This window comes from Nycticebus coucang, chromosome 10, assembly GCF_027406575.1.
Source record: "Nycticebus coucang isolate mNycCou1 chromosome 10, mNycCou1.pri, whole genome shotgun sequence".
NCBI lineage: Eukaryota > Metazoa > Chordata > Mammalia > Primates > Lorisidae > Nycticebus > Nycticebus coucang.
Genome location: NC_069789.1, coordinates 13,184,728 through 13,212,665, shown reverse-complemented (window position 1 = coordinate 13,212,665; position 27,938 = coordinate 13,184,728). Strand labels below are relative to the sequence as shown.

General features: G+C 37.8%; 1 protein-coding gene across 1 annotated transcript; it reads right to left on the bottom strand.

Moving 5' to 3' along the window:
* FH (fumarate hydratase) lies at window positions 1-27,938 on the bottom strand. Its single transcript, XM_053605515.1, has 10 exons — window positions 27,757-27,938; window positions 21,442-21,576; window positions 17,878-17,988; window positions 16,204-16,380; window positions 14,146-14,328; window positions 10,420-10,585; window positions 6,629-6,832; window positions 5,226-5,353; window positions 2,939-3,092; window positions 1-182 (listed from the first exon to the last, which is right to left on the bottom strand). The coding sequence occupies exons 1-10, from the start codon at window positions 27,880-27,882 to the stop codon at window positions 40-42; spliced, it is 1,527 nt and encodes a 508-aa protein (XP_053461490.1). The 5' UTR covers window positions 27,883-27,938; the 3' UTR covers window positions 1-39.

Genomic DNA, 27,938 nt, shown 5'->3' with positions numbered 1-27,938 from the left:
ATTTTATATATGTTTATTTTCAATATAAAGTTATTTATATCACTTTGGACCCAGCATGTCCTTAGGTTTTACCCACTGATCAAACTGCTCTGCTGTGAGATAGCCAAGTTCAATAGCAGTTTCTTTTAAGGTTGATCCATTTTTGTGTGCTGTCTTAGCAATCTTTGCTGCCTTGTCATACCCTGAAGAAAAATATAAAAAGACAACATGGAAATTAGCAGTGAAATTTGGTTTGCTAAAGCAGAAGGTAATCATTATTTACTTGATATTGATGCTATGTAAAAATAGCATCAATATAAAAAATATCTTAAGTGACATTTTTTATTTTTAAAAATATTTAACTGATCATCTTGATAATCGTCATTTTTTTTATAGAATAAAACCTTTCTTTAGTTTTAAGAAATACAGCCTTAAACACACCTCGCTTAACTGCAACACATTTGTTCTTAAGTTGAAACTGCTTACTAACTCAGATATTTTCTTGGGGGGGAAAAAAAGAAATTTTTTTCCCCCCATGAAAATCATATCAAAAAATTATAGACATAAAAACATTCATCTGGGCATATTTTTCAAACACCATTTTTAACCAGATATAATTATCTTTCTGAAGAAGCATTAACAAGCTATATGCTCCCGACCCAGAGAAAACACAGCATAGCGCAACTGACACTGTAGGGGGCTGGCTCCGCCAGGAGGGGATAGGAGTCCTCCCATGGCCAGGGGACAGGAAGGGCTCTGGGACAGGTGTCTCCAGAGCGGCTTGCAGCGCTCTTCCCTGCATGACTCTCTCTGCAGTGGCTTCCATTCTGTGGCCTCCTCCCTGACATTACAGGGGAGCTTTAGTGGAAATAAAAACTTATACGAGTGATCACTGTACACTTCAGAGTTACTTGCCTTTTAAATGAACAAAGGTAGGGCAAGGCGGTTCTGCAACTGTCCCAACTTAACATGATTAAAGAAAAAAAAAAGCTAAGAGTCAAAAGCAAGAATGAAACCAAAGGGAGGAAAAAAATCCCAAAATATAAGGAAATGACATCAGGAGAATATGACCAAAGGGAAAAAGCCTGCTGAGGCAGTATGATCACCAACCAAACAAGATGTACCTGCCAGTATGCCTTTATTAACCATTTATAAAACAAATATGAGCATACTTAATTTTATTATTGAACTGAATTTGTGAATGCTGAACATGTTGAAAATGGCATTTACTGAATCTGAAAGAGAACGTACTAATGCCAGTTACTGAAAAGAGCACCCTTCCCAGAGTACTCTGCAGGGTAGAATCCCTATGTTAAACTCTTGGCGTCAATATAAACCTGGCAAGTTTAAGTTCGCAACGACTTTAAAGTCTAAGTACTAATGCTCGCCACTTGCAGTTCTCAATCAGCCTGTTACTTAATGAGGATACAGAGAACCCAGTCTCCCCGTGGGTGTTCGCACATTTTATCCTCATATGACCTCTGACAAGCTTTTCACCTCACATTATATTGATTCCAAGGAATATTTACCAATCATTCAGCTTCAGGAGACATACCTAATTTAAAAGTTTTGGAAACATAGTCTGAAGTAAAAATCTAATGAAAGATTTCTCACAGGAGCCTTTGGGCTCCCCTTTGTATCTTTCCAGTTGTTGATGTATGATAATTTTAAATAGATCAAAATGTCATTACCGATCTCAGTACTACACACAAAGAGCCTTATAGACTGGGCTGAGAGCAACCTAACGTCAAGTAAGCCATAACTTTAAAAAATTAAAATTATAGCTTCATGTAAAACCACAAATATAAAGTCTGCCTTGAAAGTTCAGAACTATAGAAGAATGTTTTAAAGCAGTAATCATATCACACCAAACAACTGTATTATATCTCGTCCTAAAACAAAATCAAAGACTATGTTAACCTCAGCTAAGCAGAGGAGAAGGGAGAAAATGGCTTTTACCATCAATAACACAATGCATATGCCTCAAAACCTACAAAAGCCAAAGCAGTCTGCTTCATCGGATCACTATGGTCAGTCTACAACCCATGTCTGTATGTTTGGTTGTACATAATGATATGTTTACAATTCTGAAAAAGACTTGTATACAAAAGCATGGTTTTACGTAAAATATTTTCATCTTCCTCCCATTCTCTAGAAGCAATGAATACATACTCTTTTCTCTTTTAATTATAACTTTCCATTCCTGAATTGAATAAAACAACACAATCAAAGCATTGTAGAACCTTTAGAAGGTAGAAACATGAATTCATTCCACGTTGCTAATCAGCCAGTGCCACCTAGTGACATTGCACTAAGGGTCTTATAGTTAACCTTCCGAGTGTCTGCACAGAGTATGGACCATCTGAATTTCATTAAGATTAAGGAAGTTCTGCCTTCTACTTTTGAATCCATCATTTCAGAAAAAATGAAGCATAATGGATCAAGTTTTTGAAAGAACTATAACACCATAAACATTATAATTATACACAGTATCTTTCTTTCTTAATTTTTAACTTTTTTTTGTTTTGAGACAGAGTCTCACTCTGTCACCTTGGGTAAAGCGCTGTGGCATCACAGCTCACAGCAATCATAAACTCTTGGGCTCGAGCGATCTTCTTGCCTCATCCTCTTGAATGGCTGGGACTACAGGCACCCCCCACAACACCTGGCTATTTTTTCTATTTTTGGGGTCTCATGCTTGCTCAGGCTGATTCTGAACTCCTGAGCTCAAGCGATCCACCCTCCTTGGCCTCCCAGACGCTGGGATCACAGGTGTGAGCCACCGCGCCTGGCCTATACATAGTATCTTTCAACACAATTTTAATATTTTAACAGATTTACTAAAACAGGGTCCAAAAGGAATTTGCTGTCCTTAAACACAAATTCCGAACCCTCTTAAAAGTGTTTCAGCTTTTCTATTTTCTATTCAAAATGATATTATTATTCCTTACACCCTTACCTATGTGAGGATTGAGCGCTGTCACCAACATTAGAGACTCATTCATTAGCCTGTTGATCCTTTCTGTGTTGGCCTGGATTCCCACCACACAGTTTTCTGTGAAAGAAACTGAAGCATCCCCCAGCAGCCTGGCTGAGTGTAACACATTCTTAATCTTTGAAAGAGAGAGAGAGAAATTACTCAGCCTGACATCATTTTGGCCGATAACATATATCGTTTGCTGGTTCATAATAAATACATAGTTTAATAAACATATAGTACTCTTACAAATTGTAAGGCACTATACCCAAGGAAAAAAACATGGAAGAAATTATAAACATATGACAGCACAGAAATCTAAAAATATGAAAAAATATAAATATAAATCTCTAAAATACAAGATAATCTATGGTAAGTAGAGTTATATAAGTATATAAAACAGAGGCATGGAGTATTAGAGATTATAGACAAAGAGGAATTAATTCCAGTTGTATTTGATGGAGAGGACTTAGTCAGAGATGGAAGAAGAATTTTCCACGCAGAGGGAGGAGGAGCAAAGGTGCAGAGGTTACAACACTGAGCATGTGTCTGAGGAATCAGTAAAGTCGGGGCTGTCTAGTTCTAGTTCTTAATGATCACTAGGCTTTTTATGCTTAACAAAACAAACATTCCATGGTCACTTTAAAATAACTTTTCATGCAGTATTTAAAAACAGAATAAAATCAATTAGTTTTAGTATTATTTTCTTTTTGGTAACATTTCTAAAATGTATCCGAATACATATACCCCCATCCTAAATCTTTTGGTCTAAAACCTCAAAGTCTGAAAATTATACTTCTCACAATGAACTCTAATGGAATGCAAGGAAATTCAAGGTTTGAGACTAATGACTTCATTCTAAGACAAAGGTTGATTATCTTAATTCATTTTATATTAAAGACAAAAAAAGAATAGATTACGTTAAGATTTACAAGGCATTTAATGTTAGCACCGAAATATGCCAAGCAGCTGGCATTAACTGTTTGGAATCTCACCTGGAAGCAAAATTTTAGTGGTCTGAATTCTGCTGTGACCTGTCTTCTTATTTACCACCAGGACATATGTGTCTACCCCATGAGGGGAAAAAAATATGTCTTGCTCACTGCTCTGCTGCCAGCACCCAGTACACAATGCCTGATAGCACAGTGTTCAATAAACATTTGGATACACGGAATGAATATACTTAATATCTGTCCTTTGCAGTCTTACCAAATTAGAACTAGACTTTACATCAGACACCAAGAGGAAATAAGCCTCTAATTTATCTCAGCAATAACACTTGGTGCAAATAAAGAGCTCTAAATGATGATGACAGTTTCACTGTCTGAAGCTGGGAAAATTGGACGGAAAATGATGCCATCTTATTCAATCTTTGTAAAGATGAAACAAAAAGAACAGTTTTGGTGGACACAATATGTTTTCAAGGTCTGTGGAACACATAAAATCAATTGATGAAAGAAAGCTGGAGATGGGATAGGAAAACTGGGGAGAAAATGTTGGGGAAACCAAGGTTGAAGACTGTGTCCAGGAGGCACAGTCAACACCATGGATGTCCACAGGAAGGCCACTAATGAACGGGAGAGCAATTCAAGCACAAGGGGAGGGCTGAGCTGGACTGCAGCGACTACAGTGTAAATGAAAGTGAACATGGGTCATTCCTTCAAGAAGACTGAATTTATTGATTTATTGTTTGATTTTTTTTTTGAGTCAGAGTCTCACTACGTCATCCTTGCTAGAGTGCCGTAACATCACAGCTCACAGCAACCTCCAACTCTTGGGCTTAAGCGATTCACTTGCCTCAGCCTCCCAAGTAGGTGAGGCTACAGACACCTGCCATAACACCCAGCTATGTTTTTTGTTGCTGCAGTTGTCATTGTTGTTTTTTAACTGGCCCGGGCCGAGTTCTAACCCGCCGCCCTTGGTGTATGTGACCTGTGCCCTGCCTACTGAGCTACAGGCACGGCCAAGAAGATAGAATTTAAAGGAAGAAGAAAGCAGCAGCTGAGGAGGAGACGGGGGTGTGGGAGGCTTTTTTTTTTTTTTTTTTTAAACTGGGGCTATTAAAAAAAAAGGAAACTATTGCTTAAGCTAAGTCACCTGCCTAAGTCCTAACATCCAAGGTTCTCCTCTAACATTAATGAATGCTGGACTTGCAAGGGCTACCTACGTCATCCAACTTTCTAATACAGAATCTCCAGAAACTTTTATGAAAGACAAAACCCAAGACAATTAGCCTCCTGTCAAAAAACACAAAAAATCACCAGCTTACCATCATCGGCTTAAAAACATTCAACTCGAAGTGTCCATTGCTGCCTCCAACAGTCACAGCGACATGATTCCCCATGACTTGGGCTGCAACCATGGTCATTGCTTCACACTGGGTGGGGTTCACTTTGCCTTCAAGAAAACCACCAGTGACGGAGTCAACATCAAATACACTTAGGATTCCAAGTGTCAGTTAAGATTAGGATTTATCCCCAGTAATCAGGAACAGAAGGAAATCTAATTTCTTTACATAAAGTAATACATTATTACAGTAAAGCAGAGCCCAATCATTAGTGTGGATTTGTTGAAACAACCAAGGGAAGGGGGCCAGGTAGCCACAAACTGAATCATTCAATTGCTAACAAGTAGTCACAACTATACACTAAACACAGTTCTCTACCTCCATGGCTTTTGTTCATTCTATAAATATTTATGGATCCTGATGCTTTAAAAATTTTGTATTCATTTTATTTCTTGTTATGTTGTCCAAGCTGGTCTTAACTCCTGAATTCAGGCAATCCTCCCACATCAGCCTCCCAAATAGCTGAGATCACAGGCACATGCCTCTGTGCCTCTGTAAATATTTACGGAGCCAGACACTCCATAAATAAGATATGGTAAATAAGAAAGATATGGGCTCTGCCTTCACAGAACATGGAGGCGAGGGGAAGAGAGCTGGCAATCACAAGAGACAAGCATTAAATCAGAGAAGTGTACGCCGCTCTGGGCACACTTATGAATCTCCATTCTATCACCTGACATACAGATAACTTAACTTTGTTAGCTGCTGAGATGGTCAGCCCATATTCTCTGCCTTCACCCTCAGTCACCAGGAAAGTGGTGAAGGGACAGAGTCCTTCAACTTGTTACCAAGATATTCCTTTAGATTGAAGTCAGCTCATTAGTCACTCCTTAAATGTCACTATTCACCCACTACATTCATCTATCAGCACTGCCCACACTACTCCACTGGAATCAATGACTTCCATGCTAGTCTGTTAAATGGCTTACTGAAATCCAGACACCCAGGGCCTATTCACTGCCCTCACCTACAGGCCATAACCCAATGCAAAGAATGAAGTAAGACTTGTATTATTCAATCGGTGCTAATCACTTTAATGGGCTGTTCTAGAATTCTCTTGGCTGGCTTTGAACTATAAGGGAATTACTAAGTATTTCTAAGATGGGAATCAAAATACACTGTGCTAGCTCACATTCTTTTTTCCTATCTCATTAGGTGACTGTCTCGGAAATCCTGAAAAAAAAAATGGCCCCCAGACATTCTGAAACAAGTGTGCCTCCCACATCCTTATCCAGGTTTGGGATCATATTTAAAAAGAGACACATACTATAGCTGAGAAAAGCAAAGTTCTAACGCCAACATTTCTTAGCTATGTGAGTGATTACCTGGCATGATACTGCTTCCTGGTTCATTTTCAGGCAAGATCAGTTCACCTAGACCTGACCGAGGACCAGAACCCAGAAAACGAATATCATTTGCTATCTTCATCAGACTGCAGGCAGTAGTGTTCATGGCTCCACTGAGCTCAACCAGAGCATCATGAGCAGCCAGGGCTTCAAATTTATTTGGAGCAGTGACAAATGGCAAGCCTGAAGAAAGGGAAAGAAAAAAATATATATAGAAAGAGAGTGCACGGATTTATAGTATATATAAGTGTATGTACATATGAACAGATAAAAATACAACATTTTTCTACTATCAGCAAGTTAAACAGAAAGTTCCAGTATATAAAAAACAAAGACAGAAGAAAAATTTTATGTCAGGAAAAAAATGTTTAAAACTCAAACTTTTGTTTTTTCTCCAATAGATTTTGGGGTACGAATGCAATTTTGTTACCAAGATGTGTTGCATAATCATGAAGTCTGGGCTGAACAGCACACATTGTAACCCCACAGGTGATTTTGCAGCCCTCACACCCCTCCCACCCTCTCACCTTTGGACTCTCCAGTGACCATTATTCTACTCTGTATGACCACCCATACCGATAGCTTAGTGCCCACTTACAAATAAGAACATGCAGTATTTGGTTTTCCATTCCTAAGTGACTTCATGCAGGATAATGAACTTCAGTTTCATCTGAGTTGCTGCAAAATATATTATTTCATTCTTTTTTCATGGCTGAGTGGCATTTCATGGTATATTTACACCACAAAACGTTTATCTACTCATGGGTTGATGGACACTTAGATTGATTCCATACCTTTGCAATTGTGAACTGTGCTGTGATAAACATCAAAGTACAGGTGTCTTTTTGATATGACTTCTTTTCCTTTGGGTAGATTTATCAGTAGTGAGATTACTAAATCAAATGGTAGATCTGCTTTTGAGATTTCCTTTGAGAGATTTCCGTACTGTTTCCATAGAGGTTGTATTCCTTTACATTCCCACCATGTATAAGCAATCTGTTTTCACCAACATCTCTGGTTTCTTGACTTTTTAACAATGGACTTTCTAATTTAAGTGAGATGGTATAGCATTGTTGTTTTAATTTGCATTTCTGTGTGAGATGTCAAACATTTTTTAATGTTTACTGACCATCTGTTTATCTTCTTTTGCAAAATGTCTGTTTATGTTGTTGGCCTACTCCTCAATGGGACCATTTGTTTTTTCTTCCTGAGTTGTTTGAGTTCCTTGTAGATGCTGGATATGTCCTTTGTTGGAGGTATAGTTTATAAATATTTTCTCCCAATCTGCAGGTTGTCCATTTATTCTGTTGATTACTTCTTTAGAAGTACAGAAACTTTTTGGTTTAATTAAGTCTCCTTTGTTTATTTTTGTTGCATTTCTTTTTGAGGTCGTAGTCACAAATTATTTGCCTAGGCCAATGTCTAGAAGAGCTTTTCCTAGGTTTTTTCCTAAAATTTGCATGGTTTCAGGTCTTACGTTTAAGTCTTTAATCCATATTGAGTGAATTTTTACATATGGTGAGAGACAGGGATCCAGTTTCATTCTTCTGCATATGGCTATCCAGTTTCCCAAACCCAGTGTATGTTTTTGTTTGCTTTGGGAGACTCAAGATTTGTCCACATTTTTTTTTTTTGGAGAAAGAGGCTCACTCAGTTGTCCTGGGGTTCAGTACCATGAAGGTATTGCTCACAGCAACTTCAAACTCCCAGGCTCAAGTGATCCTGTTGCCTCAGCCTCCTGAGTAGCACAGGCACCTGCCACACGACCCAGCTAGTTTTAGAGATGGGGTTTGAGACCAGATAGGCTGGTCTCAGACTCATGAGCTCAAACAATCCACTCACCTTGGCCTCCTGGAGTGTCTAATTATAAAACAAATCAACTAGTGAGCTATAATGTGCAGTATATAATTAATTATCTCTACTTGAAAGCTCTGGTAACATCTGCATTTATTTTTCCCCCATCATCTATATTTATTAAGCATTTTCAGTGTAGTAGACACAATTAAATATATAGAAAATATTGTCCCTGCTCTTGAGGGGCTTACATTCTGAAAGAAAAAAATTACACTTTTTAAAATGGCATTTTTTGTTTGGTGTTTTTTGCAAAGTACTGAGGAAACAGCCTGTAAAATGAACTTTGGATATAACTTAACCTCTTCATTATTTAGAAAATAGAGGAAGAGAAAGAGGGAGGGTTTTTAAAGCAGACAATGACAGACCATTCAGAATAGGTAGAGCTTAAAGGGAAATAAACACAATCTCATCAACCAAGGAGAATTGCTGCAGGTAAGAGGATGAAGGAAATAGTTTGTGAGATGCGAGCAAAGGAAGCAGGTTATCTTAGGCACTGACTAGAGCCAGAAAGATCACGAGACCTTTTTCCAAATACAAAGCCATCAAGTAGGAATGGCTGGGGATAAGACAGAAGGCTAAAAAAGGAAGGTAATTTTGTGTACCCAATAAATAGGAAGAAAAAAGGGTTGAAATGGAAGGTAGGGTATAAAGTATCAAGAAATTCTTAAAAGCCAAACGTGATCTGGAAATATAAAACTTACAGGTAATGCTTCCCCCCCAGAGATGTAATAGGCCAAAAACATGTGTGTGCCTTCCTTAGAAAATGCTGTATTGCCATTTTACTGAAAAAATTTACACGGAACATACTACTTTTTTCCCAACCTCCTCCTGCCCCAGAAAATGTAAGAACTCATTTTTGGGGGATTGGAGAGGGAGGAGAGAAGAACACGGTTACACATGGTTAGAAACAACAGTTATATTAGTAGTATTTGTATTATGATAAACTTTGTGTTTAAACTTGGTAAAAGCCCATTAGCTACCAAGAGAGAAAAGGAATACATTTCCCAAAATGCACAATTTCCTTTAGAGGAGTTTCAGAACCAAAAGATGAATTTACATAAAAAGCTGGACTTGTGTTAATGAGAGCGGATACCCAAGAAGGGTGAGGTCTAGAAGAACAGGTCTTCTCAAGGATACACATGCAGGGTCTCCACGGTGACTCAGCTCTTGGGAATTTGTAAACTTAACTTCCTGGAACTTGGAAATTTCCAAGTTCTGTGAAATCCTGTAGTTCTGTAGGGGCAGGAATAGCATTTCCCGCTTGATTCAAACTGGCCAATGAGGATACCTGTGGGGTGGAACTTTTGACTGTCAATAAAAACGGAAAGACCAACGCAGTTGGGGAGCGTGGCCATTTGGAATTCTTCTACTGCGTAAGCTCCTGGCTGGTAAATAAAGCCCTTCCTCTTATAAACATGGTGTTTGGGTGCTCTTTCTCTCGGTTGGGCATTGTCTTCCTGTAACACTGTGACTAGAACCAAGTTTACCTTTTATTCTCCATCAGGACAAACCAATATGTAGGCATTTTTCTTTGCTTAGACATGGAAATGGTTTTAACAGTGGCCCTTGTAAAGCCACAATGTACCAAAAGTACTAGGCCAAACGTTTGTAACTTGTACAAATATCTGCCTATTTTGAAAATTGCTACTCAAAAGGAAAAATAATTGAATACCACCAGAGAGTAAACAAAGGTAATACTGGTAGATTTTAATTGAGCGATGTATAAACTCCTACATGGAAAATTTTTTTTTTTTGGAAAATTTTTTAAAAGAAAAAGAATTGACATTACAACTTTGGAACCAGATGTAAAACACTAGTTTGATGAGTTAATTCTAACTTTAAATTCAGAAAAATTCAAGACAGAAACACCTTGATTAGCATCATGAAAATGAAAACTAATTCACGTGGCCACCAACCTGTGAGTGAAGCCACTTTTGCAGCAACTTTTTCTGCGAAGCCAACTCTAGTATTTAAACCGGTCCCGACAGCGGTGCCTCCAGCTGCGAGCTCGTAGATTCTTGGCATGGCAGCTTTGATTCTCGCCACTGCGTAGGCCACTTGTTGAACATAACCACTAAATTCCTGAAAAGAGAAGAAAATGAAGGTGGGAATAAACAATTCCAAACGACTTATGTTACTCGAACTGCATTACATAGAAAGTTTTAAAAATACATTTCAGGATACTCCATTATAAGCTACTCACGTGGTAGTTATACTATTTTAATTCATCTGATGAGCAAAGGATAGCACAGGATGAGAGTTTATAAATGCTAACTGACATGTGATGTCATGATTCTCAAAGTCAGTGGACCTTCCATGGTATTCTCTAACTAATAGGTCTCTAACAGCAGCTTATTCTTTAGATGATTCACATATGCCATCCCACTCATCAATAAACTTTGCTAAGTGGAAAAATTGTTCATCCAAAATCTCCTTTTGAAGAACTATTTTGAAAAAAGATAGCCTTTTTCAAAATGTTTGGATTTTTCCCCCACATATCATATATAGACTTAGTTTTGTCTTGCAAAGAAATATTCAAGTCATTAATACTGAACATGGTATCATACAGAAATGCTGCACTTCTATAGATATCTTCTTTCAAAATAATTCACATTGCTGATTCTGTTCTTTATAAAATTTAACTATCTGTTCTTGTTGAGATGAAATTTTGGCTAGTACCTATTCTTGTGATAGCCAGCGCACTTTAAAATGACAGAGCAAATCCACACTGAATATCTCATAGTTCCACTTCAGCATGTTAGATGCCAGATTGCACTTGCCTGAATACAGTTAAACTTACCACTTGTTGCAAAGTGTCACTTGAAATAGTAGCTTTAGCATAGAAATTTTGCTGATGCGAAATACAATGAAAAGAAATGACAGCATCTGGATATGTTAATACTTGACATGTGCAATAAACTTTTCATGTTTTTCTGCGATAACAGGTGCACTGTCTGTACATACACTCAAAAAAATTACCAAATTCAATCCACCTTCATGACATTTATCTTGAAAGTTGAAGATATTTATTCCCTGTGTTCTGTTCACAAGAGTGCATAAAGTAACTCTTTATAGCAAAGAAGATCTTCTGTTATGACCTGAATGAAGTATAAACCCTGTGCCAAGTCAGTAGTATCAGTTGATTTATTCAAAGCAACTGAATAATATATATTTTCCTTCTGAAGTATTGCATGAAGTTGTTCTGTTAAGTCAAAGGCTAATTCATGCTGCTGATGCATTATGGTTCACCTTGAAGGAGGCAGTTATTGTATTCTGAAACATTAGCAGGGTCTAATCATCCTACAATTTCAATGCACTCTTCACAATTTCTACACCACTGAATAGCTTCCCTTTTTGTCCTAACTATATAACTTCTTTACATAACTTCTAAAGATACTTTAGAAGTTGCTTCAGTAGCATTTTTTCCAGGTCTTACTGCTGTTAAAAGAGTTGTCTTTGCCTATGTTTTTCATCTTTTAATTTCTTCAGTACAACATTACATGTCTCTCTCAAATTTAAAATATTTGTGGTCCTTATGAGTTTTATAATGCTGATAAGCATTGAATTTCTTCAATGTTCATATTGCAGTATCACAAAGCAAGGAAATCATCTTATCTTTGGCAGAAACAAGATAATACTGCAATCCTATTTTCTTCCTTCATAGTTCTCGTGGTCTTCTGTGACAGGTTGGGCTGTTAAGCAGAATTAAAAACTTCTATCGAGCTAAGAAACTACTCACAAATTCCACATCAAACAGAAACAGCATACCATTGTCAAAAGCTGATTACAGACTGGAGTACTTGACTTCCATAAACTCTTGCCCACCAGACTCGTGAAGTAGGGGTGCCAGTCAGACAGGGAAGTTGTAACTGAATTAGCTGTCAATTTAGCCCTTATGGCTTAACTTATGTTCTAAGTATGTTTGGTCAAATTGGATGATTAATTCATGGGAACCTATTTTATTCTTTGGTATTTTCAATAAGTTCATTTTAAAAATGAAATATAAATAACAAACAAAAATGTATTAATAAAAATAAAAGGACTCGTTTTGTCCAATTTGGATTCAGTCAAAAGGCCACAAAGCCACAGGTTCCCCAACCCTGGGCTATACCACAGAGCTGGCTGTGTAACGGGCTTCACGATGTGTTTGTGTAAAGTACACTCTCTGATGTTTGCTCAGTGACGAAATCACCTAAGGACACATTCTTTTGCATATATCCCTGTCATTAAGCAACACACGATTGTATATGTAAGTATGTGTACACACACACACAAACACAGCTCCCCACACCAACTGGATTGACTCAGGAAATAAGTTTGACTGGGAAAAAATGTACAATCTCAAAAGACAATTCCAATTAAAGCAAGTATAAATGCTTCTGATAAAATAAGTCAAACAGAAAAACATAATTTTCTGTCCTAACAGTTAAAATGATGATTTTGTATAGAAGGCCGAGTCATGGCCCAAATGTACTTTAGCATAGTGGTTTTCAACACATGACACATCCAAAAAGGAAAAATTTAGAAACCTGAGGGATTCACAAAAGTCTCAAATACATACATAGTCTCTCCTTAGAAATTATGCCCGGTACTAGGAACCACTGTTGAAAGAAAAATGAGAACAGTCCTCTGAGGCAAACTAATCTCGTGAGTTCAATTTAGTCCCATCATTTGTTTTCAATTAAGCATTTTGAGTTTTCTTCGTTCATTCCACAATTAAATTAAGCTAAGTGATCAAGCTTTATTATTTACTACAACTATACAAAACCACAAATTAGAAGCTATCTCAGTAATTAGTAGCCATATTCTCACATTCGCCTCAATTCTATGAAACTTACCTTCATTTCTATGAATTTATTATTTGATAACTATCATTTGATACTTAGCACTTAAAATCACCTCCTGAGATAGAATTTGTGTACGTCCTATTCCCAAAGTAGAGTATGAGCTTATTAACACAGAACCTTGACCTAGGAGTTCCTTACATTTCCTTCACAATGAATACTATTAAATATCCTTTAAAGTAAAGAAACATGAAAACACTTCCTCATATCTTAGAGAAGAGAGTTCTATCTTTTGCATGTGATCAAAACAACTTTAAAGGGTACAACCTACCTTGGTTAATCACTTTAAAATTCATTTTAAATAACCAACTAATTTAGAACAAGAAGGACAAAGAAATCATAATAATGGTATTGACAAAGAAGATGACGATGATGATTAACACTAACAGGTACTTACTATGTGCCAGGCCTGGTTCTAAGCATTGTACATGAATTGCTTATCAGTTTAGAACTTCACAACTATCCTATGAAAGAGAAATTATTTTCCTCATCTTACAGCTCAGAAAACCAAGATAAAGAAAGGCCACTTAATTTTCCTATAGTTCCACGGCTTGTATACAGCAAAGCTAAGATCTGAAGCTGAGCAGGCTGGCCCAAGTCTAGCTTACGGTCAGGATACTCTGCTCTTCTTCTGAGTGGATGTCAGTAGAAACCATTGACTGGTTGATATACAACAGTCTCGGTCACTGAATTTAATTGTTATAAATTTGGCCTTTTAAATCAGTAAGATTTTGAGGGTGATATACTGGCCATTTGTACCAAGCCCTGAATTGAGTAAAATTAGTCAAACTCCCATACCTGCCCAAGAGTAAGTGGCACAGCATCCTGTGTGTGAGTACGCCCAATCTTGATGATCTGCGCAAACTCTTTGGATTTTGCGTGGAGAGCATCATGGAGCTTCTGCAGTCCTGGTAACAGCACTTCATGAACCTCTACTGCAGCAGCAATGTGCATTGCTGTGGGGAAAGTATCATTTGAGCTCTGTTGGAGATTTTGCAGAAGAAACAAAAATGTTAATTCAGAGCTCACAATGAACAAATTTGACCGTTTCAATTAACAAAACTCACTAAATGCTCAAAACTCTCTCTATAGTACTCAATTACATTTATGCGTGGCAACTCACTCAGGATCAAATAAGACACAACTTGGTTTCTTACACATAACATGCTCAAAACTGCATTACATTCACCAAGTAAGCTGAATGTATTGTATATACATGTTACAGAAAATACATATTACAGGTGTCTGCTGAGAAAGGGCAGCAAAACATTCAGAAGTGCAATTTACAACCACATTTGAAGACAATGATAATAACATCTTCCAATTATACAGTACATACAGTGTTTCATGAACATTTATTAAGTACATACAGTGTTTCATGAACATTTATTAAGTTTAGAAAAATTCCATGAGGTAAGATCAATGCTTTAAAAGTAGGACAGCCAAGTTCTCAGAGAGATGGAACTGGCAAAACGCATTCCCTCAGGGACCTTCAGTCACTTCTACGATTATCTTCTCCATAGTTTATAGTCTCAGTCTAACCATGAGAAAGCATCATATACACCAAAATTGAGGAAGATTCTACAAAATATCTGACTGCTACAGTTAAAAGTGTCAAGATCACTAGGGTCTGTGTGTCTCACCCGCCAAATTCATAGTTAAAATCCCATTCGCTAAGGTCATGGTATTAGGAGGTGGGGCCTTTGAGGGGTGATTAGGTCACAGGGCAGAGGTCTCATGAATGAAATTAGTGCCCTTATAAATTAGAGACCCCAGAGAGCTGCCTGGACCCCTCTGCCACATAAGGACACAAGATGCCAACTGTGAAACAGGAATTGGGCCTCCAACATATGATAAATCTGCTGGTGGCCTGATCTTAGATTTTCAGCCTTCAGAACCGCGTTAATTAATTTCTGTTGTTTATAAGGTATCTGATCTATTGTATTTGTTACAGCAGCCCCAAGAGACTGAGACAATCACAAAAGGCAAAATTCTAAGAAAATGTCACAGATTGAAAGAACCTAAGAAGACATGTGACTCAATGTTAATGTGTGGCATGGTCTGAATGCTGAAAGAGAAAAAAACAGGTGGAAAAACGGGAAATTCTAAATAGTCTGTTTAGTTGACAGTAACGTACTAATTAGTGTTAATTTCTTAGTTTGATAAACCTGCCATCATTATATAAAATGTAACAGTAAGGCAAGATAAGTGTAAGGAATAAACTTTTAAAAATATCCTTATAATTCTCTTTAGTAATTATAAAATTATTTTAAAGTAAAGTTTTTAAAATAAACCAATGAAAATATACATATATACTAAACTTAGGTATCCTAAAAATGACTTTTATAAACTCTAAGATATGAAGCCAAGATTCCTAAAAGAAATCAGATACATAAGAAGTATTCTTTTGTTGGGTGGCGCCTGTGGCTCAAAGGGGTAGAGCGCCGGCCCCATATGCCAGATGTGGCGGGTTCACACCCAGCCCTGGCCAAAAACTGCAAAAAAGAAGAAGTATTCTTTGTTAAAGAATATAAGCTAAATGGACTCTCCTTGTCAATAAGCCAATTCCTATTTTACGTACAGAGATATCCAACCCACAGCCCAGGTGGGCAGTATGCAGATTTAGTGAGGACTTTTTTTTGCTTATCTGTGGTGTCAGCCATCACACAAAGTAGGCACCAACCATTTATTGTTAATCAACTCTCTTTATGTTTCTGTATTTAACATGTGCCCAAGGTAACTCTTACTCTTCAGTGTGTAGCAGAAGAAAAAAAGGTTGGGAACCCCTGTTTACAAGAAAAATCTCAGGTATACTTCTCAATGTATAACAAAAAAAAGAAGAGATCATATACCAACCTGGCTTTTATTAACATGATCATTGGGATGCACAGGACTCTTGCTACCAAGTTCACCTCCTAATATTTCAATTGCTCTGTTGCTAATCACTTCATTTACATTCATATTCGTCTGGGTTCCAGATCCAGTCTGCCACACCACGAGAGGAAAATGATCATTTAATTTACCTTCAGCCACCTGCAGGCAAAGAGTTAAAAATAAATATTTTACAAATAAAAAATAATATTCATTTAGTGATTTTAGTCAACCATAACTAAATTCCATTCATAGAACTACTGATATTTTAAAGATGTGCATTGTTTTCATATGCTAATACTTATGGTGCCAAAGAGTTTGAATATAGTTATCCCACAAATCTAAGCTTCTGCAGCCACCACTTGCTCCAATGACTGCTATTTCAGAAAGTAAAATATTATCTGTTCTGAACGGCATGACAATTCACTGGTTACAAATGAAAGCTGAACCAAAGCCATCTTCCTTATTTTTCTCCAACTGCGTCCTGTTACAGCAGGCCACCTGTTAAGGCTGGCAAATAAATTAGGTTTTTAGATACATTTACTGTTGGTGCTCAGCAGGAATATCTAACAGATGTTACCACCAGAGTCAGCATGATAATGAGCCAGTGACATGAAAATGTGAGTTCACTAATAGCTACTTAATTGCACAGATGTCCAATGAGCAGCAATCGCCAAATGTAGAAACAAACACTGCCCAGATTTACCCCTGTTTTTGTCGTATTTTTGTACTTTCCGCTCATGTGCTACTTTTTGGACTGTATGCTTTCTGAATGAGTGCTGTGTCTCTTCTGGAATGATTTTAGCTAAAAATCAATTGGTCCCCTTGAAAATGAACTTTTTTTTTCTAGTTGAATATATATAATAGATAATCAGTGTACAAAATTTTGAGAACTGAGAGAAGCAGATAAAGGACACTATGGTTCTGCTCCTCACAAATCATGACAATCAACACGTGGACCTCTCCTTCCAGCCTCCATACAATAAGGGGTACGTGTGTGTGTATATGAAAACACATTTTCTGTTCATTTTTCTAAATAAAATTAGGATCATAAATACATACATTTTTGCAAACTTTCTTATTTCTCATAGACTAGGCTTTGTTCTACACCAATATTAAAAAAAACTAATTTTCTATAATTTACAATGTAACCATAACTTACCCAGTAGCTATTATAGTTAGATATTGTACATTATTAGGTGTAATGGACCATATAATATACTATCTACACAGTTTTTACACTATTATCTCTGCTTGCTTCCTTGAGGCAATGTTATTAGTACACTGGTGAAATTATACTCTTAATATAAATTATCAAATAATCAACCAGTTTTAAAAGGAACCATTTATACATAGTATAATAAAATAGGAAATTAAATAAAGTTCCAACAGTTTCCATCCACAAATTTTTCTAAAACCTGTATAAATTACAAAGGGAGTCAAGGGGTTTAAAAATAAAAGGAATAAAATCATTCAGAAATTTTGTCACAGTATTTCAAGCACCATATTAACATTCTCACTAAACAATAATGCTACCACCTTACCTGAAATTTATTAACTAAAAATTCACAGTGCCCTTTCCTCCTGCCAGGGTATGTGGTCATCCAGTGGATGACAGGGATCCGATGTAATTAAGTAAATACACTCAGCACCTCCTACCTCGTCTGCTGCCTTCATGATCGCATTAGCAATCTTCGGATCAAGACCATAGTCCTGGTTTACTTCAGCAGCTGCTCGTTTCAAGATGCCAAAAGCTTTAATAACTGGGACCTAAAATTAACCAAAAAAAATCTCAAATTTACAACTTATTATTATGAAGGTTTATCATTTAAGGCAGATACAAAAATTGAACATAAAACAGTAACTTAAGTAACATTATAACCTTCAGTTGTTTAGGATATAAAGATTATAGACAGGCAAATAATGAACCAAGAATCAACATTATCATATATCAATTTGTTGAGGAAACCAAACAAGAGCAAATACATTACTTCTTCATATAAATGTATGTGTGTGCCTTTCACATACACATACATACATACTCAAATAATTACAATGCAGTTTTTTCATACTGTTTTTATATATATCCACATACACATACAAAAAGCACACGTGCTTATTTCATACACTATATATAAAAACAAATGGTCCTTAATCATTTCACAGACAACAGCCATTATTTTCTTTAATAGGTCCCAAACTGCATTATGATTTTTTCCTCTCTTAAAAAGAAAAAGATCAATGATACATTTAACTGCCAATCAGTATGAGATTACTAGTTACTGGATCTGTCATAATTTCACCCTAAAGCCAAAAAACAGTATATTCTAGATAGTGAAGCCTTGATACTTCTGGTGATGAGTCACTGGAAATTTCTCTCACAAGAATTTTTTTTTTTTTTAAACTCAGGGTTCTCTACACTTAAAGTTGACAGCTTCTGATCAGCTTTATGTGCAACCACACTTTTAAACCCTGTCTGCAGATCTCTTCATGGTCTATCTCAATAGCTCTGAGCAGCTTTATGTGCAAACACACTTTCAAACCCTGTTTGCAGATCTTTTCATGGTCTATCTCAAATCACCTCATCAATTTTTTTTTTCTTTTTCTTTTTTTTGTAGAGACAGAGTCTCACTGTACCGCCCTTAGGTAGAGTGCCGTGGCGTCACACGGCTCACAGCAACCTCTAACTCTTGGGCTTACGCAATTCTCTTGCCTCAGCCTCCCGCAGCTGGGACTACAGGCGCCCGCCACAACGCCCGGCTATTTTTTTGTTGTTGTTGCAGTTTGGCCGGGGCTGGGTTTGAACCTGCCACCCTCGGTATATGGGGCCGGCGCCCTACTCACTGAGCCACAAGCGCCGCCCCACCTCATCAAATTTTAAAAAGATAAGTTAAATAACTTTTGATGAGTTTTCATGAAATCACAACCTAGTTTTTGTAAGACAAGGGAATTATGAGTTATTGTCAAAATTAATAAAATTAGTACTACAGATATATTACCAGATTTGAATGAGGACAGAGCAAGAGGCAGAAAGGGAGGTAAGGAAGAGAGGGATGAATGTGTAAAAGAGAAGCTACAGTCCTTAGAGGGGAATCAAAGTAGAAAAAGCAAAAACAACAACAAAAAAAGAATGAATAGGACATGTTAAATGCATAAACGTGGACTAAAGAATAAGCTGAGGGACAAAGAGAAAAGAAAAAAAAAAGAAAATTTTCACTGTGAATTTCAAGTAACTAAAATTGAAACATTGTTTTATTCAAATGAAATAGAGACAAATAGAACATAGAATTAGAAATGTAAAAGCTTTAAACATGAAAACAAATGGGGATTTAAATTTCAACAAGAGTAAACTGCAGAATGGGCTGAACCACTAGCAAAGTCATAACTAAATCTCAATCAACACTGGCCATCTGAATGGAAGGACCAATCCTAGTAATTATGGACCCATAAAAATGAAAAAGGGTTATAGCAGAAAGAGTTTTAAAATAAAATGCCAAAATGTTTCACTGGGGAGAAAAGGCAGGTTATGTTACTCTCAATGTACTCACATTAGAAGTTCATAATCTCTTTTGGCTTTGTTTTCCTTTGGCTCTAAGTAAAAAGGGCTAAGTTTAATTATGCTACTCAGTTCAGAGTACGTGTTGTCTGTCTCATGTTTTTAAAAAGTTCAGGAAATTAATCCAGATGAAGTCAAATGTGACAAAATTGGTAACCCACATGCCTACCCTTCACAGCTGTACAATCCAAATGGCTGCCTGGTCTCTGGAGCCGCAGCAGCCACCACCCACCCCGGGACTACACACCTTGCTGGGCAGAGCAGACAAGCAGAATATGAGCCATGCCTACTCCCACCAACACTGGCTGGGGCCGACCTCCTCACTCCCAGGGCCTAAATTACATGAGTCTTTTAGAATTGTCACTACTCTTTGTCACCTAACCATGGAGTCTAATCCTATGCTTACCTTGCCACCAAGCAGGCTGTAGGTGGTAACAACAAAGAGATTTTCCTCAAAGATTCAGCTGCCTGTTGTAAACTTCTATAAATCTATCAAGAGTCATTCTTAAAGGTTTAAGAGTTAAGTTAAAATATGGCAGTGAAATTACTTAAAATAAAAGCATATTTACAAGATAACTATTAAATAGTGTCTCACCGGATGCAGCCTGGCTACTTTCTAGGCTTACTAACCCCTACCCTGCATTCCTGCATTGGCTAATTTTCATACTCCAGTTGAGCTCCATGGAATATGTTATGTATTTCGTCAGTTCTTTTCACACTTTAACATCTCTGAAATCAAGATGCCCTTTCCAGTCAATGACCGGTCACAACCTAACTGGCAGTGTTTTTCTCTCTTAGTGGCATACATACCAGTGCTTCTAATCGATGGCACCTTAAATTTAATGAAATGTGGTAGAAAGTTTCTACCATTACATCACTCATGTGGCATAGAACAAATACTTGATCTACTATAGGTCAGACATGCTGAAGAGTAATACTTTGATGTTATCTTTTTTGTACCGTACACTCTTCTGGAAACTGACACCAAGATAGAAAGTATAATATTAAAAAAAAAAAAAAAAAATCTGAGTTTTAAATCAGTGGAAAATAAAAGAATTTGATATTGAAATAAAAATGTTAAAACCCGGCAGTGCCTGTGGCTCGGTGAGTGGGGCGCCGGCCCCATGTGCCGAGGGTGGCGGGTTCAGACCCAGCCCCGCCAAACTGCAACAGAAAAAAAAAAAAAAAATAGCCGGGCGTTGTGGCGCGCCTGTAGTCCCAGCTGCTCAGGAGGCTGAGGCGAGAGAATCGCGTAAGCCCAAGAGTTTGAGGTTGCTGTGAGCCGTGTGATGCCACGGCACTCTACCCGAGGGCCATAAAGTGAGACTCTGTCTCTACAAAAAAAAAAAAAAAAAGTTAAAATCCTACTAAAAATCAGCAAATACCTAGCAAGAATAAAAAGCATTTGGTTCTATCAAAGTCCAAAATATTCAAAGCCATAGCTCAAAATAATAGCATCCTAATATTTCAATAAGTTCTTTGCTATTTCATCTAAAGAGAATATTTTATTACTCAACAAATTTTGTTTATTACTCAAAACAAATACTAGTTCTCTAATAACTTTACATTTTAACTCTGTAAAATATTTACTTTGTAAGTAAAGTGACTTATATGAATACAGCCTAGTTCATCCAAAGTAAGTTAACATTTCCCCAAAAGTCACGTACTGGCATGCGTTCCGTCACACCTCCAATCTTGAAGTTCATCGTAGATCTCACAGTCTGGGCGCCATAATACTTATCATTTGGGACCTTGAGTTCACCAAAGGTATCATATTCTATCCGGAAGGAATTCTGGCTGGCCTGAAACAGGGATAAGGCAATGTTACAGCTTGAAAAGAAACCAAGTATTAGCATCTTACCAGTTTTCAGGGGAAAGAAACCTTTGCAAGTAGCACACGGACAAAAAATTCCACTTTGATTCTCATTCTACTCTCTGCCTTTACTTCTCCCTTTGAGAAACTTTTGTTATAGATTATAGAATTCATATCCCTGCAGATAATAGATTGTACATTTACACAAACCTTAGCTATGATCTACAAACACTATGCATAAGAGAGAGCATAGTACAATACAAACAGCAAAGGCTTTACAGTCAGATAACCCACCACTTAGCAGCTCTATCACCTTTAGCAAATCATTTTTTCTCATCTATAAATTAAAATAAATCTATAGATAAGGGGAGACAGGCTAGGTTAATTCTTAACCTTTTTGGAGTGATGGAACCCTCCAAGAATCTGAAAAAAGCTATAGATCCTCTTCCTAGAAAAAGGAACATGAACACATTTATGCATAATCTTACATGTAATTTAGGGAGTTTACATCTCGAAGCCAAACTATGACCCAGAGTAAGAACTCGTGGACTCAAACTCCCTTTTAGGAAGAAGCTAGGATTTGACCAAGGATCAACTTATATTAATAAACATTAGTAACTGTTCAATAAATACTTATAATGTTGTAAAAAATAATTTACTGTAAAACACTAGAAATTTGAAATTTACACATGATACTTTATTAAGGAGCCATCCGAGAAATACTCATTACTTTAATATGTTCGTCTTACAACAATTATGAAATAAACATGATCAGGTGATTCAAAATTTTAAGATCTCTAGCCAAGTAATTTTGTTTTAGTAAATAAATAGTCCACTAACAAGAAAAAATTAATTTATAGTTATCCCCTGGGAGTAGTGTTATAAAACACTTTACGATGCAGGAAAAGAAAAGTCATTGTATCGAGGTAGAAATACAGAAGTCTAACCAATGAAGTACATTTTCTTTCTATGCCTAAAGGCAGGTAGAGAACTGGCCTAAGCCAACAAGCAGCAACTCCTAACAATAAAAATAATCATACACAGGCAGTCACTGCGCTATGTGGCCAACCGCTCTTCATGCATTGCCTTATTTGACTTTCACAACCAACCTCGGAGATTTTACTATTACTTTCTTCACCTTAGAAGAGACACCAGACTTGGAAAGATTAAATAACTCAGCAAATCATCAGATAGCAAGAGAGAAGGCCTAGACACAGACCCTGGTGTGTCAGACTTCAAAAGCTGTTGGGATTGATTTTTCTTTTTACTTTCTTTTTTTTTAGAGACAGAGTCTCACTATGTCGCCCTTGGTAGAGTGCCATGGCGTCACAGCTCACAGCAACCTCAATCTCCTGGGCCATAAATGATTCTGTAGCCTCACCCTCCAAGTAGCTGGGACTACAGGGGCCCACCACAATACCCAGCTATTTTTTGTTGCAGTTGTCATGTTGATTTTAGCTGGCCCAGGCTGGGTTTGAACCCGCCAGCCTTGGTATATGTGGCCAACGCCCTACCCACTGAGCTATGGGTGCCGCCCAGGATTCACTTTTCTATCACTAAGAAACTGTGGGGGTAACTCCAGGTCAGCTTATAACAAGTCCTTAAGTTATACCGCTATTCTGTAAAATAAAAGGCCTGAACATGTACATTTTTTTCTCTAGTGGAGCTTGTTTACGCTGATACTATTACATACCAACTTTCTTCCTACCCTGTAAACCAAAAATAGCAGTAAGGTTCTAAATCTCAAATGCAATTTTATATCTCAAATGCTTTGCAGTCTTTGCTTTGGATATCCTAAGTAAATATCCTGATATGTTTAACTGTACTTTGAATCAATAACATAAGCAATGACATCAGTGGCACCAAGGACACCACCTATCATAGGACAGCAACAAGATGGTGGCTCCAAAAAGGGAGAATGGTTTTCATCAGTGGTTTGTGAAATCAAGTTTGAGTTCTTAAATTGCATTTCTTAAATCATCACGGTCCAAAATTATTACATTGTCATCATAAAACAACAATAATCTTGTCCCCTAAATAGCAGGTTGCTATGGTAATAATCAAATCCATTCAAAGTTACTTTGTAAGATCTAATGAACAAATTTTAACTATGTTCTTCAGCTTAAACCTTAAAAAAAAAAAAAATTCCAAACAGGAAAGAATAGTCTCAATCAAATCCTAGTATTTTTTGACAGTGATCAATCATTAAGAAAATGGAGATGTCAATTGCGGCTGAAATCACAATCTCAGCAAAAACTTCAAAAATTTACTTCCTGTCTTCATAATAACAAAAACAAAATCCCAAATATGTAACAACAAACACTGTGGGCAGCAGCTTAGTTGGCTAATAAACTACTTCAAAAAGCAAAAAAAGTTTTCGCCTCTTCCTTAACCCCAGGAAATACAGGGGGTGCACAAATCTGTAGGACAGACACTGAAGCAATGCTGAAAACTCTATCTGTAAGGCACACGTGATACACCTACGGCAAATAAAGGATGGGATCCCGTGCATAGCAGAAAGGTAGAGTGTGTCCCTCAAAATTGATGCAAAAAAACCCCATATAGACAGACATACAGACTGCTTCCTGCACATGCCAATTGTATTTCAATTATCCAAAGCAAGATATTATTTTAAAAGATGATAGGAGACCCAGAAGGGAACAGCAGGGTGTATGAAATATTCTACTTAAGAAAACACTTTGGGGCTGGACCATGGCTCATGGCTGTAATCCTAGCACTCTGGAAGTAGTGGGTGGATTGTCAGAGCTCACAAGTTTGAGACCAGCCTGAGCAAGAGCAAGACCTGGTTTCTAAAATAGCTAGGCATTGGGGTGGGTACCTGTAGTCCCAGCTACTTGGGAGGCTAAGGCAAGAGAATTGCTTAAGCCCAGGAGTTTGAGGTTGCTGTGACACCACAGCTATCAAGGGGGACAAAATAAGACTGTTTCAAACAAAACAAAAAGAAAAGAAAACACTTTGTTCAAACTAAGAAAATTAGAAAGTTGTACTCTATCACAAAGTTACACAAGAACCAGGAATTGGAGAAAAACTGTCAGAGGTTGGCATCTGTTAGATAAACACATACATATAGACAGACGAACAATGGACTAAGTCAGGAAACTCTCAGATTTCTTCAAATGTTCTTTACAATGACCCACGGAACAAAAAAACTTTAATATCATATTCAGTATATATGTAAACATGTGCATATGCTCAGAAAAACCTGAAATAAAAATTACATGAAATATGTCATACAGTCATATTTTCTGTTATTCGATTCTGTTTTTTAAAAATACTGCTGATCACTACCCACAACATTGATTTCACCACCCACTAAGGAGTCCACCTCCAGATCGGGTGTGAAAAATACTTAAGTGGTTTTCAAAATCTTCCATCATCACAAACATTACCTCTTCCCAGTAGCTTGGCTAAAAAGAAAAGGGTGCTCACCTAAATTAATGAGAAAATTATCAGTGCTTTTGATGAAAAATGAAGTGATGAATGGTATCTCTTAAGTAAGTTTCATATAATAACAGTCCATTATTGGAAAAAGCTATTTTGGAGATCAAGTCTTCAAATCCCATTATTCAGTTGGCAGAATTTCAGGGAGAAGATAGTTGTCACTTTTAGGATTAATACTACAGTTTTCAGAATTTAACTAGGTATGCATCAGGCAGGCAAGAAAAATGTGATTTTCTAATGGTTTCTGGCATTTATAATCACTTCTCCTCCTGGAGAATAATGGATGAATAATTAGTCCATGTTCACCTCTGTATGAAAGCTATTAAGTTCTAGACACATTAAGTACTGTAAACAGTCACTGGCCCCAGGAACCTCAGGAACTGAGGTGGTCCCAAAATTTGTATGCCAGTCTAACCAGAAGGGTTAGCCCCAAAATATAAGCTTCCCCAAAAGATGACCCCCATTAAACTAAATTATGGCATTTCCTAAAGAAAAAATAAAATGCTTTTCAGATTTTCAGTCTAAAGTAGTTTAGACGAGTATTTCAGTGTTCAAGAAAATCATTATGGGGGTGCCTGTGGTTCAAAGGGGTAGCGCGCCGGCCCCATATGCTAGAGGTGGCGGGTTCAGACCCAGCCCCGGCCAGACTGCAAAAAAAAAAAAGAAAATCATTATCATTTTTTATGCAAAAAGAGTATCACAAGAGATTAAAAATTCAACATTTGATTGCATTAGGCTTTGAGTTTTCAGTTTCTTTTTTTTCCTTCTTTTATGAGACAGAGTCTCACTCTGTCACCCTGGGTAGAGTGTCGTGGCATCATAGCTCACAGCAACCTCAAACTCCTGGGTTAGTGTGATCCTCTTGCCTCAGCCTCTCCAGTAGCTGGGACTACAGGTACCAGCCACAATGCCCAGCTAGTTTTTCTATTTTTAGCAAAGGGGTCTTTTGCACAGGCTGGTCTCTGAACTCCTGAGCTCAAGCAATCCATATGCTTTGGCCTCCCAGAGTGCTAGGATTACAGATGTTGAGACACCGCACCCAGCCAGGTCAGTTTCTTTTTGAAAAAGCCTGTCCTAAAGTAGAAGGTAACTATCAAGTCTCAAAATAGGCAAATACATAATAATAGTTTATTGATATTACATAGCCATTTAGAACAAAATATTACCTATTTATAGACTAAAATTGCAAGGTCACATTGCAATTATTCATGTGTGATTTATTCTCTTATTTAACTGCTTTGATTAATCTCTCCCAGTATCTAAATTCTATGCTTATCTGGACTGTTACATTTACAGGGTTCAATACATAGAAGGCATTCAATCAATATGCTTTCTAGCAAATGGACTTTTATGTGTTCTTTCCAGTGAAAGGTAACTTAGTGCATCTAGTGTTTTGTAAATGTTTCTCAACACTAGCAACAGGAAGAACTTTTAATACAATCAACAGAGATTCTGGAGGCGAGAGAGAAGGTTAGGGAACAAAATATGCTTAAAAGTATGAAAAAAGAATATCTACCCTCATCTTATTTTAGCTATGAATAATATTACAACCCTAAGAGGAAGGCAGTACTATTTTTTTTACGCTTGCCCCAATAAGACAGATTCAAAAGTTCTGTTCCCCTGCATAAAACATTAAATATATAAATAAATAATAAAAGGTTAAAGGTTCCAAAATACACTAAAATTATTCAGGTAGGGGGTTCCAGGAATATAAAGCATCCTAAATTTTGTAGTTTCAGGGATGGTGATCCAATCGAATTATTTCAAAATTTACAGTCCAGAAAACGTATTGGTCCTTCGAAATACCCTAGGATGGAGCATTTGTTTAATGACCACTTAATACATGGTGTTTTCACATGTGCAATCTTAAACTGCAAACCTCATGCTAAACCACAGTGAAGGGTGCAGAACTGTAGCTCTTCCTAAATTGCAGTTAATTTCTTAACTTTTTCTAACATTATACATATATACTTAATATTTTTCAAAGCCTGCTTACCGAAGGTGTCATTAAAAAAGCTTAGGTAAGCATGTCATAACTTGAACTTGGATCTTTTAAATTCCTCAGCCGTCTTTCTGAATAAAAAGTACTGATTCAGGTTTAGTTAGGTCCAATCCAATCTACTTAAACATGCTTCAGAATGCTATGTCCCTGTTTAGGAATTTCAGGAGTTTACAAAAATTGAGGAGGAAATCCTATTCAGCCTAACTAAAAAGCAATCTCATGAGAAGTAAAATCTTTCAGGAGCCTCCTAACCACCTGAAAAGCTGAAAACGTCCACTGCACCTTAATGAACCAAGAAGCCACAGTTCTCAGGCCACTAGAAGAAGACGGGGCCAGTGTCCCGCCTGTGAGGCCCACCTAAGGCGCAGGGCGGGAGCTGCCCCTCTCCCATCATTCTCCTTCCACCCCGACCCTGCGCCCAGCCCCACGGCTAAGCGTGTTACCCCAAAACGCCCCGGCTTCCGCCGGCTGTGGGAGCTCCGGGGAGGAGCCAGGAGAGGGCCCGGCAGGACCCTCACAGGCTGCTGCCCACCTCCCCAAGCGCTCTACTAGCGCACAGGACCCATCCCCGGGCTGGAGCGGGCCCAGAGCCCGGCAGGGACGCCCGGGAACTCCCTCCCGCCGGCCAGCGGGGCGCCCGGGCCAGCAGGCAGGAGGACTGAAGGTCATTGCAGAGAGGCCGAGGGACAGACGGCCTGCGCTCACCATTCGAGCCGCGTTCGGGACCCAGAATGGGGGGACGGCCGCGCCACTCGAGCAGGGAGCTGAGGCTGCGGCTGGAGCTCGCAGAAGGCGACGCGACCGCGCGAGAAGACGGAGTGCTCGGGACATGGTGCTGTGAAGCCTGGGTAGACTTTCAGAGTGGCCGTGGCCACGCCTCCACGCCA